Source organism: Penaeus monodon, chromosome 5 (assembly GCF_015228065.2).
Source record: "Penaeus monodon isolate SGIC_2016 chromosome 5, NSTDA_Pmon_1, whole genome shotgun sequence".
Classification (NCBI taxonomy): domain Eukaryota; kingdom Metazoa; phylum Arthropoda; class Malacostraca; order Decapoda; family Penaeidae; genus Penaeus; species Penaeus monodon.
This window is the reverse complement of record NC_051390.1, coordinates 32255913-32272570: the sequence shown is the minus strand read 5'-3', so window position 1 is coordinate 32272570 and position 16658 is coordinate 32255913. Positions and strand designations below refer to the sequence as shown.

The following is a 16658-nucleotide window of genomic DNA, read 5'->3' as shown; positions in this document are numbered from 1 at the left end:
ACGTCAAGTGTGAGCTCTCTTGTATCATTACCTGAGTCAATTCTTGATGAACCCACACTATAAAAATATAATAATCATAAGAGGGTTACTGATGATCTAATTTCAGTCTTAGAGGTAACTGAGAGAAGGGTAATATCAAACAATTGATAATCTTACATTTCTTGATATATTGAATGATAAATCATTAAACTTGTACAACTAAAAAACCTTAATTGACACAGAAATCCACTTCTCCACTAATGTGTGTAGTATAACTGTCCTTCCCTTTATGTCTTCCATCTTGAATCCTTTGTCTGTACAGACCTTCCTCAAATTCCTTCATTTCTTCCCTGTATCAGTTCAGAGGATTCCTAAGGATGGCATCTGCTTTACAATCTGGTGGATCTCTCCAAGGACTTCTCAGGAAGCAGACACAAAAAAAAAAACAGAACAAAATACACAAAACCCATTCCTAAAAAAAAAAGAAACAATGGTTCTATTTTAGGAATGATAAAACAATAAAAGGTTCAATATAACTAATTTCTTGTAGGACCATAAATACTTTTGACAAACAAACAAATTGCATATATTCATGCCATTATATACGATCTGAGTAGTTTTATATTTATACATTATATTATATTTATGAAACCCTCATTTTAGCATAGATAGTATTATTCTATTATAAACTTCATTAACACTTACTCCTTGAATGGGTTTTAAATCCTCAATAATAACAGAGAAACATCTGAATGGTATCCAAGTGCCACGTGTCAGCCACTAGCTGTGAAGATATTCTATTTACCATGATTTTCCAATTTGTTCTCAAATGATTACTTTGTTATTGTTCTGTAATCAGATCTATAGTATTTTATAATTCTATTATTGATATTAGCACAGCTGAATGTTCTTTCTTACTTCTGGTATTTAAAGAATTTTACTAACCTCTTTCGGGCATCTACCAGGTACTTGTTTCGGTTCTCTCTCTCTCTGGTTATGGCTCTAATATCAGGCTTTAACACTGTATATTCTTAACATTTTAACATCTACTCAGGTCACATATATTACAAGCATATTGTTTCGTCTTAATCATACATGCATAATACCGGAACTTAAATAAATTTTCTCCAGAAACAAAATGAATACATATTGGTTTCTTCATTAAAATATCCATTATAGAACCTTAATATAATAAGCAACAGTGAAATATAACTGCGTACCCTCTAATTAAAGAGAATGCAGTGTGGGGAAACAAAGAAAACTGAAATTTGTAGGGTAAACTCACATATTTTACACTGTTTCCTTATCTTAGTGTAATAATGTAAACGTATATAGCACCTGATACAAAAATAGTAAAATAAAGTATCATCTTTCTAAGAAAATAAAATATCATCTTTCTAAATAAGGTAAAAGTTACCGAGAGTGACGCACTGAGATAGAGAAAAATGGACACTGCCATCTTGTAAAGCATAAAAAATAGACTAGGAAATAATATAAATAGATCTGCAGTGGCCTCATGTTTCCCGGAAAATGAGGGAAATAGGTTCTACATGTCACCGCTCAGAGACTAAGTCCACAACACCATCAAAATGGCAGAGTCCATAATTTCTCGTTTTCTATTGTTCCTTTTCTTTCATTTTCTATATATCCATTTTCTATAAGGATCGCGTTTTCCTTTGACCATAGGTCTTGCGTTTTCTGTTGACAACCATGGAAATCATTTCCGATTTGTTTTTTATTTACATCATTTATTTTCTCTTATTTCTAATGTAAGGTATACTCCTAGCTTAAGGCCAGGTACCAGTCCGTAAGGAGGAGCCCGAAATGAAATCTCCCGTGAGGCAGGAGAGGCTTAGGGACCAGGTGAAGAATAAAGTTAAGGGTCCCGTTCACTCCTCTTGAAATTAGGCTAACTTCTCTGAAAGGATCTAACAGTGCTGCTTTTATCCTTATCTAGTGTCCTTCCACTGTAGTGATAGTAGCAATAGTAATAGCGGTAGTACAAGCAATAGCAGTAATGGTAGCACGAGCAGTAGTGGTAGTACGAGCAATAGCAATAGTGGTAGTAGTAGCCATAGCAGTAGTGGTAGCGTGAGCAATAGCAATAGTGGTAGCGTGAGCAATAGAAGTAGTGGGTAGCACGAGCGGTAGGCGCAGAAGCGTGGTAGAAATAGATAGAAACAAGGTAAAACACTCGGGAACAAGGGTGGGATAACGAACAGGAAAAGCAGATAAAATACAGATAACTCAGTAAAAGTAGATCAATAAAAGTAGATCAGTAAAAGTAGATCAGTAAAAGTAGATCAGTAAAAGTAGATCAGTAAAAGTAAATCCATAAACAAAAGGCAGACACTCAGCAATAAACGTCTGGAATACGTTACTTTATACATATATACACTTAAAAGACTAAAAATGATAAACACAAGGGGAAAAACTAGTACTTATTAAGGTGAGTATCACTGGGTTTACATTTACGTTAATTCATCTTCATCTTTGTAAAGTACTATCTCAGTTGCCTTCATTTATATTTAGCTAACACGTCCAGCATTGTTCAAACCTAGGCAAGTAACAAAAGTCAGTACAACCTTGGGTGTAGTTTGCAGAGGGGATGTGACACAAACAAAGTTCCAGTTGACACTGTTTATTTGTTCCGTTCCCGGGAACTACATGAACTCGTGACGTCACAACATGTTGAACCATTTCTCATAAATAGTAAAATAAAATCAAATAAAATACATATTGTTCTTAAAATGATCAATTCCACATAAAAATATTAAAATCATTAAGGAAAAGCTATAAAACACAGACTAAAAGAATTTATGAATAAAATAAAAACCAACTAAAATCAAGAAACAGTAAAATTGAGATCATTAAATTTATAAAACCTTCATTAATAAAATAAGATGATAAAATAAGTCATAAGTAGGTTTAAAACATTAATTAGAGAAATTATTTAAAACGGTGATTATTCAAAAATGCAGTGTCACGTCACGAACTGAGGAAACGAAAATAAAAATCATCTAGGAGTAAAACATGTCATTTCATAGTACAAAATGAATTAAAATACAAATTGCATACAAGAACTAGAAGCATAAACAATAAAATTAACAAATACAATTAATAGAAATAAAAACGAAAACAAATAAAAGAAAACGGGATGGGGTGAACTACGGGAATCACGCGCAGGTGAAACAGGTGTGTATGTGGAGTGACAACTGGAGTGCCACGTCCCCTCTTGGTGAATGGTACATTCCACACTAACAACATTTCCTTTAGTTTTTTTTATGCTACTACATATCTTTGGGTGCTCTCTCAAATGTAGTTGCGGTTTTATGTAGTTTTTCCTTATCATTTTTATTATCAGATTCTTAATTATTTTACAATACTACTGCTTGTTTACCGTAATTGCCTCATATATCGGAACAATACACTCGCGGTCGCTTGCTCACTCACTCTCACTTAAGCCGGTGACATGGCAGCAGCAAGCTGGAACTTTTGTCGTCAGTGTGACATGGGGTATGTTCTTTTATATTTAAGTAATTTGTAATTGTATTGTGTATATTTTATTAGCTCATATCATTACAATTTTACTGATAAATGTTATTTATGGTAGGTACGGGCAATTTTGGGAGCAATACGGCGGCCAGGCCGACCTCTTGCTCGATCTGTGCCGGTCGCACAACTTAATCACCCAAAAATTTAATTGATAATGAATACTATTTTATTGGCCCATCCCTGAAGAAAATAAGATTCCATCAGTTCCTCCTCGCCGCTGCTCGTCTTACCCCCCACACTGACGGTATGTGGCAATTATTTTTTTTAACGAAATAGATGTCTCTTGGCACGAAGTGGTAAGAAATAGGGGTCCTTATAGGTGTATTTATTACCACAGGGGGTCCAGGGGGCAGAGCCCCCTGGCAAGGGAATATATAGATCGTAGTGTATAAATTCCACAGGGTTAGGGTTAGGTTGGTTTATTGGTTAGGACGCATTGTACGATTACCACAGGGGATGTGAATTATGTGAAACCCCGTTGATTTTTTTTTTTGCCGAGCGACGGGTTTTATCCCCGTAGAGTTAAGTTAAGTTAAGTAAGTTTATTTACCACCCTGGCTATCTGCTCAGGCGTGGGCAATCATGATTACAGTTTTACATATATCTGACATTGTACAGTAGTCTGTAACTACTGTAGTTGTACAAGGTAAAATATAAATATAAATCATACATAATACAAAAATTATTACTTACATATGCTTTTGCCACTGTGTTTGAATAACACTGTTATTTGCATACGGGAGTTATCACATAGTAAATTTAGGGTATAGTACGAGTATATCTTCCAATGTATCAGATGAAATGAAATATTCACATAGTTCTTTATACCTCATGTTAGGTGGTCTGAAAGGCTGTATCACATGACATTCCGAGATATAGTGCTCAAGCGTTCGTTTGTTTTCTTCGTTACACAGTCTACATCTAGATTCATCTGCACTTCTTGCACCGTGCAGTTGCCAGTACATTCTGTAACCTAAACGTATTCTGGCAATAACCACGTCACAATGTCTGGTTTGACTTCGGTGCCACCATAGGAAGGCTTGCCATCCCTATACTGATCGTAGTGCCTTATGGTACAGCTTTCAGGCCTTTGAGTGTTAATCAGATCTACTAGTTCTTCCTTATGAGAACTTTTCAATATATGTGCAACCCTAGCAAGAGGCATCCCAAGATCTATGTTCACAATATCCTTGCTGCAGGCTTCTTTCGCCAATTTGTCTACGTGGTCGTGCTTGCGTATGCCAACATGAGATGGTATCCATACAAACTGAATGTTGAAATTACGCTCTGCTGCATAGGTTACGTTACGCTTAATGCAACTCACAATTTCTTCATCGCCACCTGCTTTGAAAGAATTTAGCGTCCGAAGAGCACTTTGAGAGTCACAGAAAACTACTCCAGAGCCCCTAGACATTAAGAATTCCGTTGCGAGGAGTATACTTGCCAGCTCCGTTTGTGTAGTGCTGGCCCAGTTTTGTATTCTCATATTAACTTGATGTTGTAGTAAGCCATTTTTGTATACAGCGCAAGCACAACCAGCTTTGTATCCAGACTGTACGGATCCATCGGCGTAACACTCATATGCATCATCACCCATAGATTCTGTGTGTTCCGTTACCGTTGCTAGCACAATTTGTTTCAACACACAGTTATGCACCCTGTTTTTTTGTGGTAGACATGTAAGGTGCACGATCAATGTTGAATTTTTCCATGGTGGAATGGAGCGACCTTTTGGTATTTTACTAATTGGAACATTGAGTTTTATAATGTTCATGGAGATTTTGTGTATCAGAGGGCGCGCGTGTGTGTGATTTGTCACGTCTACTTGCGTGATTTTATGTTGCAGTTGTTTTTGGAAATCTGAGAGATACGAGGGTTCCCTCAGAGCTTTGACCCCAAATATGGTGGAAATAAATATTATTCTATCAGAAATGGATGGTAAGTTTAATTCTGATCTCATGTTTACTATCCTTGCTGTTCTCGGGGCGCCGAGGATAATCCTCATAGCTTCATTTTGCACTACCTCCAAACTACCTATTTCTGATTCCTTACACTGCAACAAGTGCAGTGCATGGTAGTCTACAACTGACCTTATAAAAGCCAAGTAAAACAGTCTAGCGAGCTTAACATTGATGCCATGTTCTCTTCCGACAAGAACTTTCAAAGGTTTCAATCTCTCCCAGAGTCTTTTCTTTAGAGAGAGGACCAGGTCTGCATCATTTACATTCACCCCGAGATATTTATACTTGTGGCATATGTCAAGCTCCTGGTCACCTATGCGAAAAGTGGGTGGGGGTATGATACATGGGTTTAGAGCCATTGTTTTCTCAGCGGAAATGACTAATCCACACTCATGTGCCTTTGCTGTGATTCTGTCGAGAATTATTTGCATCCTCACTTGTGATGATGCTCTGACGCATATGTCATCAGCATAGCATATAATGGATTCACCATCCCCAAGTGGGATATCTGCCACCAGCTTGTGCATGAGGACATTGAACAGCATAGGGCTGAGAACTCCTCCCTGTGGCGTCCCAAGTTCAAAAGACTGTGAAGTGGAACTTCTCACTCCCCTGAACAGGACACTTGCAGATCTGTTCGAGAGATACATTCTAATCCAGTTCAATATCTTACCCCGGATGCCAAAGCTTACTAATTGTTCTAGGATAACTTCTCTGTTTGCAATGTCAAAAGCTGACTTAAGGTCAAGAAAAACAGTGTGCTTCCCTGGATTAGAGTGTGAAAAGTACTCTGCAAAGCAATGTTGTGTGCTACGTCCCGATAGAAATCCGTACAGTCTGTGAGATAATTTACCTTGTAACCTGTACCTGAGTCTGTTCAAAATTATCCTTTCTAGAACTTTGCATACACATGAGGTTAATGAAATTGGTCGGTATTTATCAGTGATTGATTTCGGTAAAGGGATGATTAGACTGCGTGTCCAGGAGCCAGGCAGAATACCTTGTGACAAACTTAACCTGTATAGGTGCAAAATGGGGATTACCAGGTACCTGAGCTATAAGGCGGAGGACACTATAGGTAATTCCATCCTCACCTGGGGCGGACGCTTTTCCTTTGATCAGTGCATTGTTCAGTTCCCACTCAGTGATCTCAGCAAAGTCTGAGGGGTCAGTATCAGAACATCCAATCTCAATGGCAAATTTGCGTGCAATTTTAGATTGACTAAGGTGATCCTGAATATTTGTGGGAAGTGAGCTCAATTTGGACGCTCCAGACCATTGACTAAGGAGCATATCTGCTTGTGCAAGAGGACTATGGAACTGCGGGGTGTTAGTTTGGTTTGCCTGAAATTCGATTAATTTTTTTCCAGACCTCCGACATTGAGGTGTTATTGTTAATGTTTTGTAGGAACTGTTCAAAGTGTTCATTTCTGAAATGAGTTTTTTAATTCCCGTAGGTTTTTGTTAGCCTTAAGAAATTCAATAAGGTTGTCACGGGTATTATCCTGCTTGTAGATATCATAAAGCTCCTGAACTCGCTTTTGTTCCCTTAATAATGTAGGGTCACCGACCCACTTAGGTTGTTTGCAGCGTTGTGAGTTGCTGTTCTTGAAGGTTTTCTTTGGACAGACCCAAGTGTTGTAGTAATCAGTGACCACTGTTGTCATGTCCATGGAAAATTTATCAACACTTGTTACTGTGTAATCATTGTACCAGTCATAGATACGTGATTTAAAGTGATGCTCAAGGTAAGGGGGGATAGAAATTTTGACCCTATTTGTTTTTGGTGACTGAGTATTATCAACAGCGTATCTCGTTACTATTGCAAAGTGGTCACTGATTAGCTCTGTTGCAAGCATGCTTCTGACGTTTCCATGCACGAGATCCCTTCCTATTACATAATCTAGCCTGCCCCCCGCCACGTGAGTTTGCCTGTCTGTATCATATACTGTCATAGATCTGTTGTTCACAAAATGTCGGAACTCTTCGCCATTTTCATTGCATTGACTATCTCCAAATGTATAATGTCTAGCATTAAAATCTCCCATGCATATTGTGCCGTGATTCTGAAAGTTGGGCAGTGAATCAGTCTGAAACTTTCTACACCTTGCGTATACATTGTACAGAGAGAAAAACCCAGAGGCTGTTCGAATATGTAAATGCTGATACTGCACATTATTGTCATTAGATTTCTGCACCAACTTATGCGGTATGGTGTCACTGACATAAGTCAATAGGCCTGTCATTCCTGTGTTCGTATAGAAGTGGTAGCCTCTAATTCTAGGGGCGGTTTTTATTTTAGTGACTGATGTGAAGGGCTCTTGTAAACAGATAACGTCAACATTATTGTTATGAATATAGTAAAGCAAGTCATTAATTCTACGGTTGACACCACGTATATTCCATGAAAGAAAAGTAATTGTTTTCTTGTCCCCCCTCACACCCTATGTTTAACTGATTGGTCAAATTTCTGTTTGATGAAACTCTTTAGTCTACATATTTCTTGTACTGCATTACGTATTTGTGTTGTATCTTCTTTATTTATCTGTTTGCGCGCTTTCCGCGTATTGATACTATACGCATAATCCGTACCTGATAGCATTTTCTGAGTGATGTCCCACAGATCGGCCGTTTCCTTCGCATCTTCGTCAGCGTCATTTTTACGGTCACTGTCGTCACTGTTTTCAGATGGTCCGCCGTGGGTAATAATAATATCAGAGACCTCATTCGTATTGTCAGCATCACTAACATCACTAACATCATCAGAACGCACGTGCGTAATAATAATATCAGAGACCTCATTCGTATTTTCAACATCACTGACATCACTAACATCATCAGAACGCACATTTTCCCTGTCTACACGATCACTTTTGTTCTCCATTATCATTTTTTTCAATTCAGCAATCTCTTGCCTGATGCTTTTTATCATTCCAGCAATCTCTTGCCTGATGCTTCTTATTTCCTCGGCCGTATCCATGTCTTTTTCACCAATGGTTTCTCCTGTGGCACTGTTCCCTAGGATGGGGAATCCCCCTGGCAGTTGCGGGAATTCCTGTGGGTTGGTGACGTCACGCGGCCCAGGGTGGGTGTGTGTGGCTGGTCTGGGCATCGCCACTCCGCGGTCGATGGGTACGGTCGGGGCAGGTGGGGGGGGTGCTCGTGGCGGTTTGTGGGGGCAGTTACGGTGCCAGGCCGTCACACCTTCCGCTCTGCACCTGACGCACCTCTTCACGATGGTGGCGGCGTCCTCATTGTCGTTGTCCTTTCCGTCGTTTCTTGCAGGGCAGTCCTTTGCCTGGTGAGCTCCTGCACAGACAGCACACGCTGTGTCCTTCCTGCAATATTTAGCTACGTGGCCATAACCTTGACACTTGTAGCAGACTACAACCTCTGAGCACCACGGTCGAATGGAGCTCGGCTCTATGTATTTTCCAAAGAATTGGTACTCTGTAGGTGGCGGCTGTTCACCGCTCCATACAATGATGAGCCTGTTCAAGGGCTGTCCGTCCTTATAGATCCTCCGGGCTTTAAAAACGCCCGGAAGATGCAGTGCTTCCTCAGCGGCCGCCTCCTTCGGAAACCTGGTAACCAGGTATTCCCCGTATTTTTTCTTTTTAGGCTGAAAGTCATCTTTGTTCTGCAGAGAGATCCCCGCAAAAGTGCCATTGATCATCAGGGCCACATATTGTTGTTGTTCTCGTCGTACATAGACGTAGCGCGAGGATATCCATCTCCCCTGCACCATGTCTAGCGGGCCTTCCTCTTGGAGGGGCGGCAGCTGGCTGACCTCCCTCATCCACCTTATTTTATCGACGGAAGTCATGTCCTCAGGAAAGGCCAGTCTAATGTACCTCTCCCGGGGGGCGATGGGTTCGCGCTTTTGGGTCGTTCCGTTTGCTTTCTTGGTCAGGTTGCTGGTGTTATTCGGCATGGTTTTCACTTTTTTCCTTTTGGTCTGAACGAGTTGGAATCCCTCGTTATCAGCATCAGGGTCGGCAGTCGAATCCACATCGTTCACATCCCTATGTTCGGTGGAATCAATCCCTCCCATAGAGTGGAGGGTTGAGGGGGTGGTAGTTGGCACTGGTACTGGGGGGGCATCGAGCACGTCCCCACCCTCATCCATGGTAGGACAGTGAGGGGGTGGTTGTCCCGTCCGCTTCTTGGGTGATTAATTCCCTGCGGTCGGGCGCGGGGAGTGTGCGAGCGCCAGGTCAAGTGCTGTCACACATACATTCACCAGGTCTCGCCAACGGTCGTTGGTACAGCACCCTGTTACCTTAGCATCACACTCAGTATTCGTAATTTTTACTAGGCACTGTTTTTTCTGGAGTCCCTGACCATAATATCCGACACAATTTGGTGTATGTACACACACACACACCACGCACACTCTGAGTATAAGGACAACCCAGTTGAGGGGGTTTATCCCCGTAAAATCGTCCAGAACACAGGAGAAATCCTGATGACGTCCTGCTTTGGTGTTACTAGGCTTACAACTGACCCGTAGAGTTTCTCGAAATTTGGCGTGTCGGTCCGTAGAGTATCAAAGATGGCAGCACTCACAGTCACAAATGTCAGGCTTCATATCAGGGGGCTCCGTGGGAAGCACAGGCTCTGGAATCTGGCAGTCAGCATCAGGAGTAGCGATACACTGGGCTCTATATGGCCAGTCACACACTCGTTGGACGGGATTGAAATGAATGTGGAAGGGACACTTCTTGACGAAAGGTATACTATGGGAACAATGAATCCATTTCTTACAATCCCGGGGATGAGGAAAAAGATCTTCCTTTTCTGGACACGACAGTGGACAATCATCACCTCCATTTCCGCCATCTCCGTTTCCGCCGTCTCCACCTCCACCTCCGTTTCCACCATCTCCACCTCCACCTCCGTTTCCTCCATCTCCGCCACCACCTCCGTTTCCGCCGTCTCCACCTCCACCTCCATTTCCACCACTACCTCCTCCACATGGCAGACCTTCTGGAGTCAAGTAGCTGCCTGTCACACACGGAGAAGCCCATTCGTGATCACAGGTGAGTTTCTGTTGGTTCCAGACCGTTCCAGGAGCACAAGGCATCTCTTCAGGACCATACGGGGCACACTGGATGAACTTGCGGCAGTCACTTGGATGTGGCAGATACTTTCCGAGGGAGCAATCAATGACGCAGCCGTCGATGCTTCCACCATTTCCTCCATTACCGCCGTCTCCACCGCCACCTCCGTTTCCGCCGTCTCCACCTCCACCTCCGTTTCCGCCGTCTCCACCTCCACCTCCGTTTCCGCCGTCTCCACCACCACCTCCGTTTCCACCACTACCTCCTCCACATGGCAGACCTTCTGGAGTCAAGTAGCTGCCTGTCACACACGGAGAAGCCCATTCGTGATCACAGGTGAGTTTCTGTTGGTTCCAGACCGTTCCAGGAGCACAAGGCATCTCTTCAGGACCATACGGGGCACACTGGATGAACTTGCGGCAGTCACTTAGATGTGGCAGATACTTTCCGAGGGAGCAGTCAATGACGTCGATGCTTCCACCATTTCCTCCATTACCGCCGTCTCCACCTCCACCTCCGTTTCCGCCGTCTCCACCACCACCTCCGTTTCCTCCATCTCCGCCACCACCTCTGTTTCTGCCGTCTCCACCTCCACCTCCGTTTCCGCCTTACTTCCCAACTGTCCTAGCCCTTTAGTTTTTTCAACTCTTCTGTCTCGAACTTTATTCTTCGGGTTCTCTCCGTTTTTTAATTCTTCCACAAGCACTTCCAGACACAATGTACACTCGCTAACAGAAAAGTGTCCTTACTCTTTCTGACTTAACAATATGATACGACGAAGTAAACAAGTGGAAAACGTGCTGTGAGCTCGACCTGATATTGATATCCCTGACAGGAGCATTTGCCTCCCCCACCCCCAAGGTCTGGCTTGCCTCCCCAATTTTAAACGTTTACTAATTACAGCTATATAGACCCGGTCACAAATTAAACATTTAATAGGGCTTTGAAATGTATAATACTTTTATTATTTCATGTTACCGCCATAAGCTTGGCGAACGCTGGCGTCTACATGGCATGGATACCACTAGCACTGCTGTTAACTGGCATCGGTCTGTAGAGCGCACTCCTATGCCGTAATTACTTGAGCAGTGACGATTGGATGATTGCGGGTATGATCTCAGGGGTAGTGTTTGCCCAAGGCTGTCCAAATATTCTCCATAAGATTGAGATCTGGCGCCTTCACGCAGAAACAAGATTTCCACATAGTCATACCCCGTAAATCTGCCAGGCCCAACATCTGACAACTCCCTAGCGGTTTCTGACAGTGGGTGTGCTGTAGTGTAATTCGAAGTCCCGCTGGATGTTGCCAGCAGAACAAAAGGGATCTGTAACCCTTGCATTAGTTATGGATTGTTTCACATAAAAATAATGGATATAAATGACTCATGGTGAGGGGACTTGGCAACTAAAACCCAGCCACGCCCCCTTCTCAAACCTAGTCAACTGTAAGAGGTGTTTCCACTGAGTATCAAATAGTTTTCATTAGCTCAAAATATTCATGTACTTCAATTCAAGCTTCCTATTTGCCTTTCATAGCACAATGATTTATTTGTGACAGACATTTACTTGATCTTCCTCCATCGTGCAATTAGGGCGCCCACTGCTGGCTTTGACTCTGGTGGATCCAATTGCTTGGTGTAACTGGATCCACAGAGGAGATTGGCTTTGAAATACCTAATCTTGATACCTAAGCTTTTGATAGTCCCTTAGATTAAAGTGTAATTATGACCCTACAAATGGTCTATGAGGTCTTCATTACTAATATATGGCATAATGCAAGGCCGTAGCTAAATCAACTCCGAAACACTATTTGAACACATTAAGAAGTTTCATCTTTGAGTCGACTGAGAAGGGTGACCGGGCATATACCGAAGCCTTAAGATTGTAGAGCAAATGTTTTATCACTCTGCTATGCAACCTTTTATATATATAGACATTAAAAAATATATAATATATATATATATATATATATATATATATATATATATATATATATATATGTGTGTGTGTGTGTGTGTGTGTGGTTTGTGTGTGTTGTAAAAACATAATAAGGTTGGAAAGTAAAACAAACCCTTAAATTATCATTACATTTACAATCAAGACTAACAGATGTAGGGTGAAGAACAGAAAATAACTTTATCAAATACAAGTTTTGAAAATAACTGTAGCCTGTCAATGCTCCTTTATTTATAGTCTAGTATTTACTTCCTTAAGATGCATTTCTTGGCTTTGCTTGAGAACACGCCACCATCTGGACACCGCATTTCAAAGGCTATGCCATGACTGCAAAGGTAATACGAACTTGGTGTGTCCTTAATAGCATACATTCCTTGCAGATCCTTACACTCCTCCGCTGCAAAAAGAGAAAAGCATTAGACAAGCTATATTCCTTTTGTAAAGATGAGAGAAAAGGTTTTTTCTCTGGCCACAATAATGCGTTTGGTGCTGCAGAGTAGTAACTTACGTAAAATGTAGTGTTGTTCTGTTGTAGGGTCTATTTCATTTCTTTTACGCTTTCCTCACAGGAAACATTTTCAGGGAGGTCACATGTGTGTTTCTGATCATTGAAGTAAAGCCCTCCTGTACACTCATATTTGACAGGAATACAATCACCATTACCTGTAAGGACAGATTTATTTAGACTCTGCATTTTCTGTTACAGACAGAATTCATTTTAGCACACATGCATTTGTTAATATATAAATATATATATATATATATATATATATATATATATATATATATATATATATATATATAAATAAAAAAGAAAAATGTAGACCTGGCTGCTAAATTTGAATATAAAAGAGTCAAGACGGGAAAGCTAACGACATAAAATTTTGAAGCAATCTGACTATTACCAGTTTGGTTGTGCATTTTACTAAAATATGACTATGAGTATCAATATTAAGTGATTACGAACAGTTATACTGATAAGTAATGTACGATGATACAAATTATATAAATTTACATAATTTGGCATAAGAAAATATAGTTCCAAGACGGCCATACAATAAAGCGAATATTTCATAGACTTCCCTATTTTCCTATAGGCATTTTGTGGTATTACTTACACTTGTAGTATTCTGAGCAGCTATGGGCAGGGTACAGGCATTCCATGTAGATCACAGGTTGGGGGTTTCTCAGGTTGACACTGTGGGTAATCTACTTGAAGAACACACTGACTCAACTGTGGTTGAACACAAGCCCTTCGGAACAGGTGTGGAATTCAGCGCTTGCATTTGGCTGTTGAAACATTTTAGAAAGTGTATATTAAATAGACTTAGTCTAAAATGTAGAGATAAATAAAGTGTATATGAAGATATCAATAAAACTTTTTCATTGTAAATACCAAGAACTAACCTCACAGTAATAGTAGGCTGTGCAATCCTCGGGATGAGGTCTGAGGCAGCACTCACAGTCACAAATGTCAGGCTTCACTATAGGGGGTTCCGTGGGAAGCACAGGCTCTGGAATCTGGCAGTCAGCATCAGGAGTAGCGATACACTGGGCTCTATACGGCCAGTCACACACTCGTAGGACGGGATTGAAATGAAGTGGAGGGACACTTCTTGACGAAAGGTATACTATGGGAACATGAATCCATTTTTACAATCCCGGGATGAGGAAAAAGACCTTCCTTTTCTGGACACGATAGTTGACAATCATCACCTCCATCACCACCTCCATTTCCGCCATCTCCACTGCCACCTCCGTTTCCGCCGTCTCCACCCCACTCCGTTTCCGCAGTTCCTCCACCACCCCGTTTCCCGCCGTCTCCGCCACCACCTCCGTTTCACCATCTCCACCTCCTCCTCCGTTTCCACCATCTCCACCTCCTCCTCCGTTCCGCGTCTCCACCTCCACCTCCGTTTCCGCCGTCTCCACCTCCACCTCCATTTCCACCACTACCTCCTCCACATGGCAGACCTTCTGGAGTCAAGTAGCTGCCTGTCACACACGGAGAAGCCCATTCGTGATCACAGGTGAGTTTTCTGTTGGTTCCAGACCGTTCCAGGAGCACAAGGCTTCTCTTCAGGAGCTTCCGGGGCACACTGGATGAACTTGCGGCAGTCACTTGGATGTGGCAGATACTTTCCGAGGGAGCAATCAATGACGCAGCCGTCGATGCTTCCACCATTTCCTCCATTACCGCCGTCTCCACCGCCACCTCCGTTTCCGCCGTCTCCACCTCCACCTCCTTTTCCGCCGTCTCCGCCACCACCTCCGTTCCCGCCGTCCCCCACCTCCCCCCTCCTTTTCCCCCCGGTCCCCAACCCCCAACCCCCTTTTTCCAAACCGTTTTCCACCTACCTCCGTTTTCCGCCGTCCCCGTCCCCCACCTCCTTTTCCCAAACCGCCCCTCCAAACCCTCCTTTTCCGGGCCGTCCCCCATTTTCCTTTTTCCCCCTCCCCCTTTCGTTCCCGCCGTCTCCCCCTTCTTTTCCAAACCGTCCCAAACCTCCGTTTCCACCCCCCTCCACCCCCCAATTTTTCCCCCTTTCTCCCCCCCATTTCCGCCATTCCCTTCATTACGTTCCAAAAACTCGGGGGGACAGGTTTTGGGAACATATTTTTTTCCATGAACATCCCCATGGGTTTTTGGTTGCAAAAAACAGTAAATTATTGGAAACCCCCAAAATTTCTACAGGCACTCTTTTCCCACCCTGACAGAGGGTCACCACCCTCCATCTCCTTTTCCCCCGCTTCCACCCTCTTTTCACTTTCCCTAGTCCCCCACAGGCGACCTTCTGGAGTAAGTAGCGGGCCTTTCACACAGGGAGAAGCCCTTTCGGGGATCACAGTGATTTTCGGGTTTTTTCCAAAAGTTCCGGGGAGCAAAAGGGGGCCCATCTTTTCGGGACCATGGGGGCCCCACTGGATGAATTGGGGCAGCCCCACTTGGATGGGGCCCAGTATTTTTCCCGGAGGGAGCAATCAATGACCCCCGTCGATGCTTCCACCATTTCCCCCTTTAAACCGCCGTCCCCAAACCGCCCCCATCCTTTTCCCGGGCCGTCTCCGCCACCACCTCCGTTTCCCCCCCCCCCTTTTTCCCCACCCCCAAACCTTTCCATTTCCACCCCCTACCTTCCTCCACATGGCAGACTTCCGGGGGTAAAAAGTAGGGGCCCCCTGTCACACAGGAGAAGCCCATTCGTGATAAACGGGTTGAGTTCTTTTTTTTGGTTTTTTTCCCGACCTTTCCCCGGGAAAAAACAAGGAATCTCTTCAGGACCATAGGGGGAAACACTGGTAAACTTGCGGCGGGCCCTTTGGGTTTTGGCCCCGAAAATTTTCCCGGGAGGGAGAAAATAAATGACGCGCCGTCGATGCTTCCAAAAATTTCCTCCATTACCCCCCGTCCCCCCACCGCCACCTCCTTTTCCCCCCCCGGGTCTCCACCTCCACCTCCGTTTCCGCCGCCCCTCCACCTCCCCCTTTCCTTTTCCCCGTCTCCGTCACCACCCCCGTTTCCGCCGCCCTCCCCCGCCCCCTTTCCGTTTCCCTTTCCTCTTGCCCCCACCTCCTTTTCCCGCCTCCCCAAACCTCCACCTGGGTTTCCCCCGTCTCCACCTCCACCTCCTTTTTCCCCCGGTCTCCACCCCCCTTCCTTTTCCCGGGCCCGCCCCCCGTAAACCACCTCCTTTTTTCCACCGTCTCCATCCCCGTTTCCGCCGTCCCCAAACTTCCGTTTCCACCAAAAAACCCCCTTTTTCCCCGCCGGCCTCCATCTCCTTTTCCACCGTCTCCACCCCCCTTTTCCCACCGTCTCCACCTCCTTTTTCCCCGTCCCCCCCTCCATTTCCCCGCCATTCCCTTTTCATTACATTTTCCCCAACAACTCTTGGGACATTTTTTGGGCAACATATTCTTGCCATGAAAATCCCCATGGGGTTTTTGGCTTGCGTAACGTCATTTTTGGCAGCCCAGAATCTACAGGCCCCTCATTTCATCCTGAAAAGATGTCACCACCTCCTCTCCGTTTCCACCGCTTCCCCCCTATTCCCGTTACTAGCTCCTCCACAGGGCAGACCCCGGAGTAAAAGTACTGCCGCCCACCCCCGGGAAAAGGGCCCATTCTTGATCAAGGTGATTT

General features: G+C 43.5%; 1 protein-coding gene and 1 pseudogene across 1 annotated transcript; both read right to left on the bottom strand.

Annotated features, from left to right (window-relative positions):
* Positions 1–10007: 10007 nt before the first annotated feature.
* On the bottom strand, positions 10008–11059 carry LOC119573167 (probable H/ACA ribonucleoprotein complex subunit 1). The gene is made up of 2 exons (XM_037920234.1): positions 10419–11059; positions 10008–10364 (listed from the first exon to the last, which is right to left on the bottom strand). Exons 1-2 carry the CDS (start codon positions 10936–10938, stop codon positions 10045–10047), a joined length of 840 nt encoding a protein of 279 aa, XP_037776162.1. The 5' UTR covers positions 10939–11059; the 3' UTR covers positions 10008–10044.
* A 1572-nt stretch (positions 11060–12631) lies between these two features.
* On the bottom strand, positions 12632–15412 carry LOC119573537 (annotated as a pseudogene).
* Between the last annotated feature and the right edge of the window lie 1246 nt (positions 15413–16658).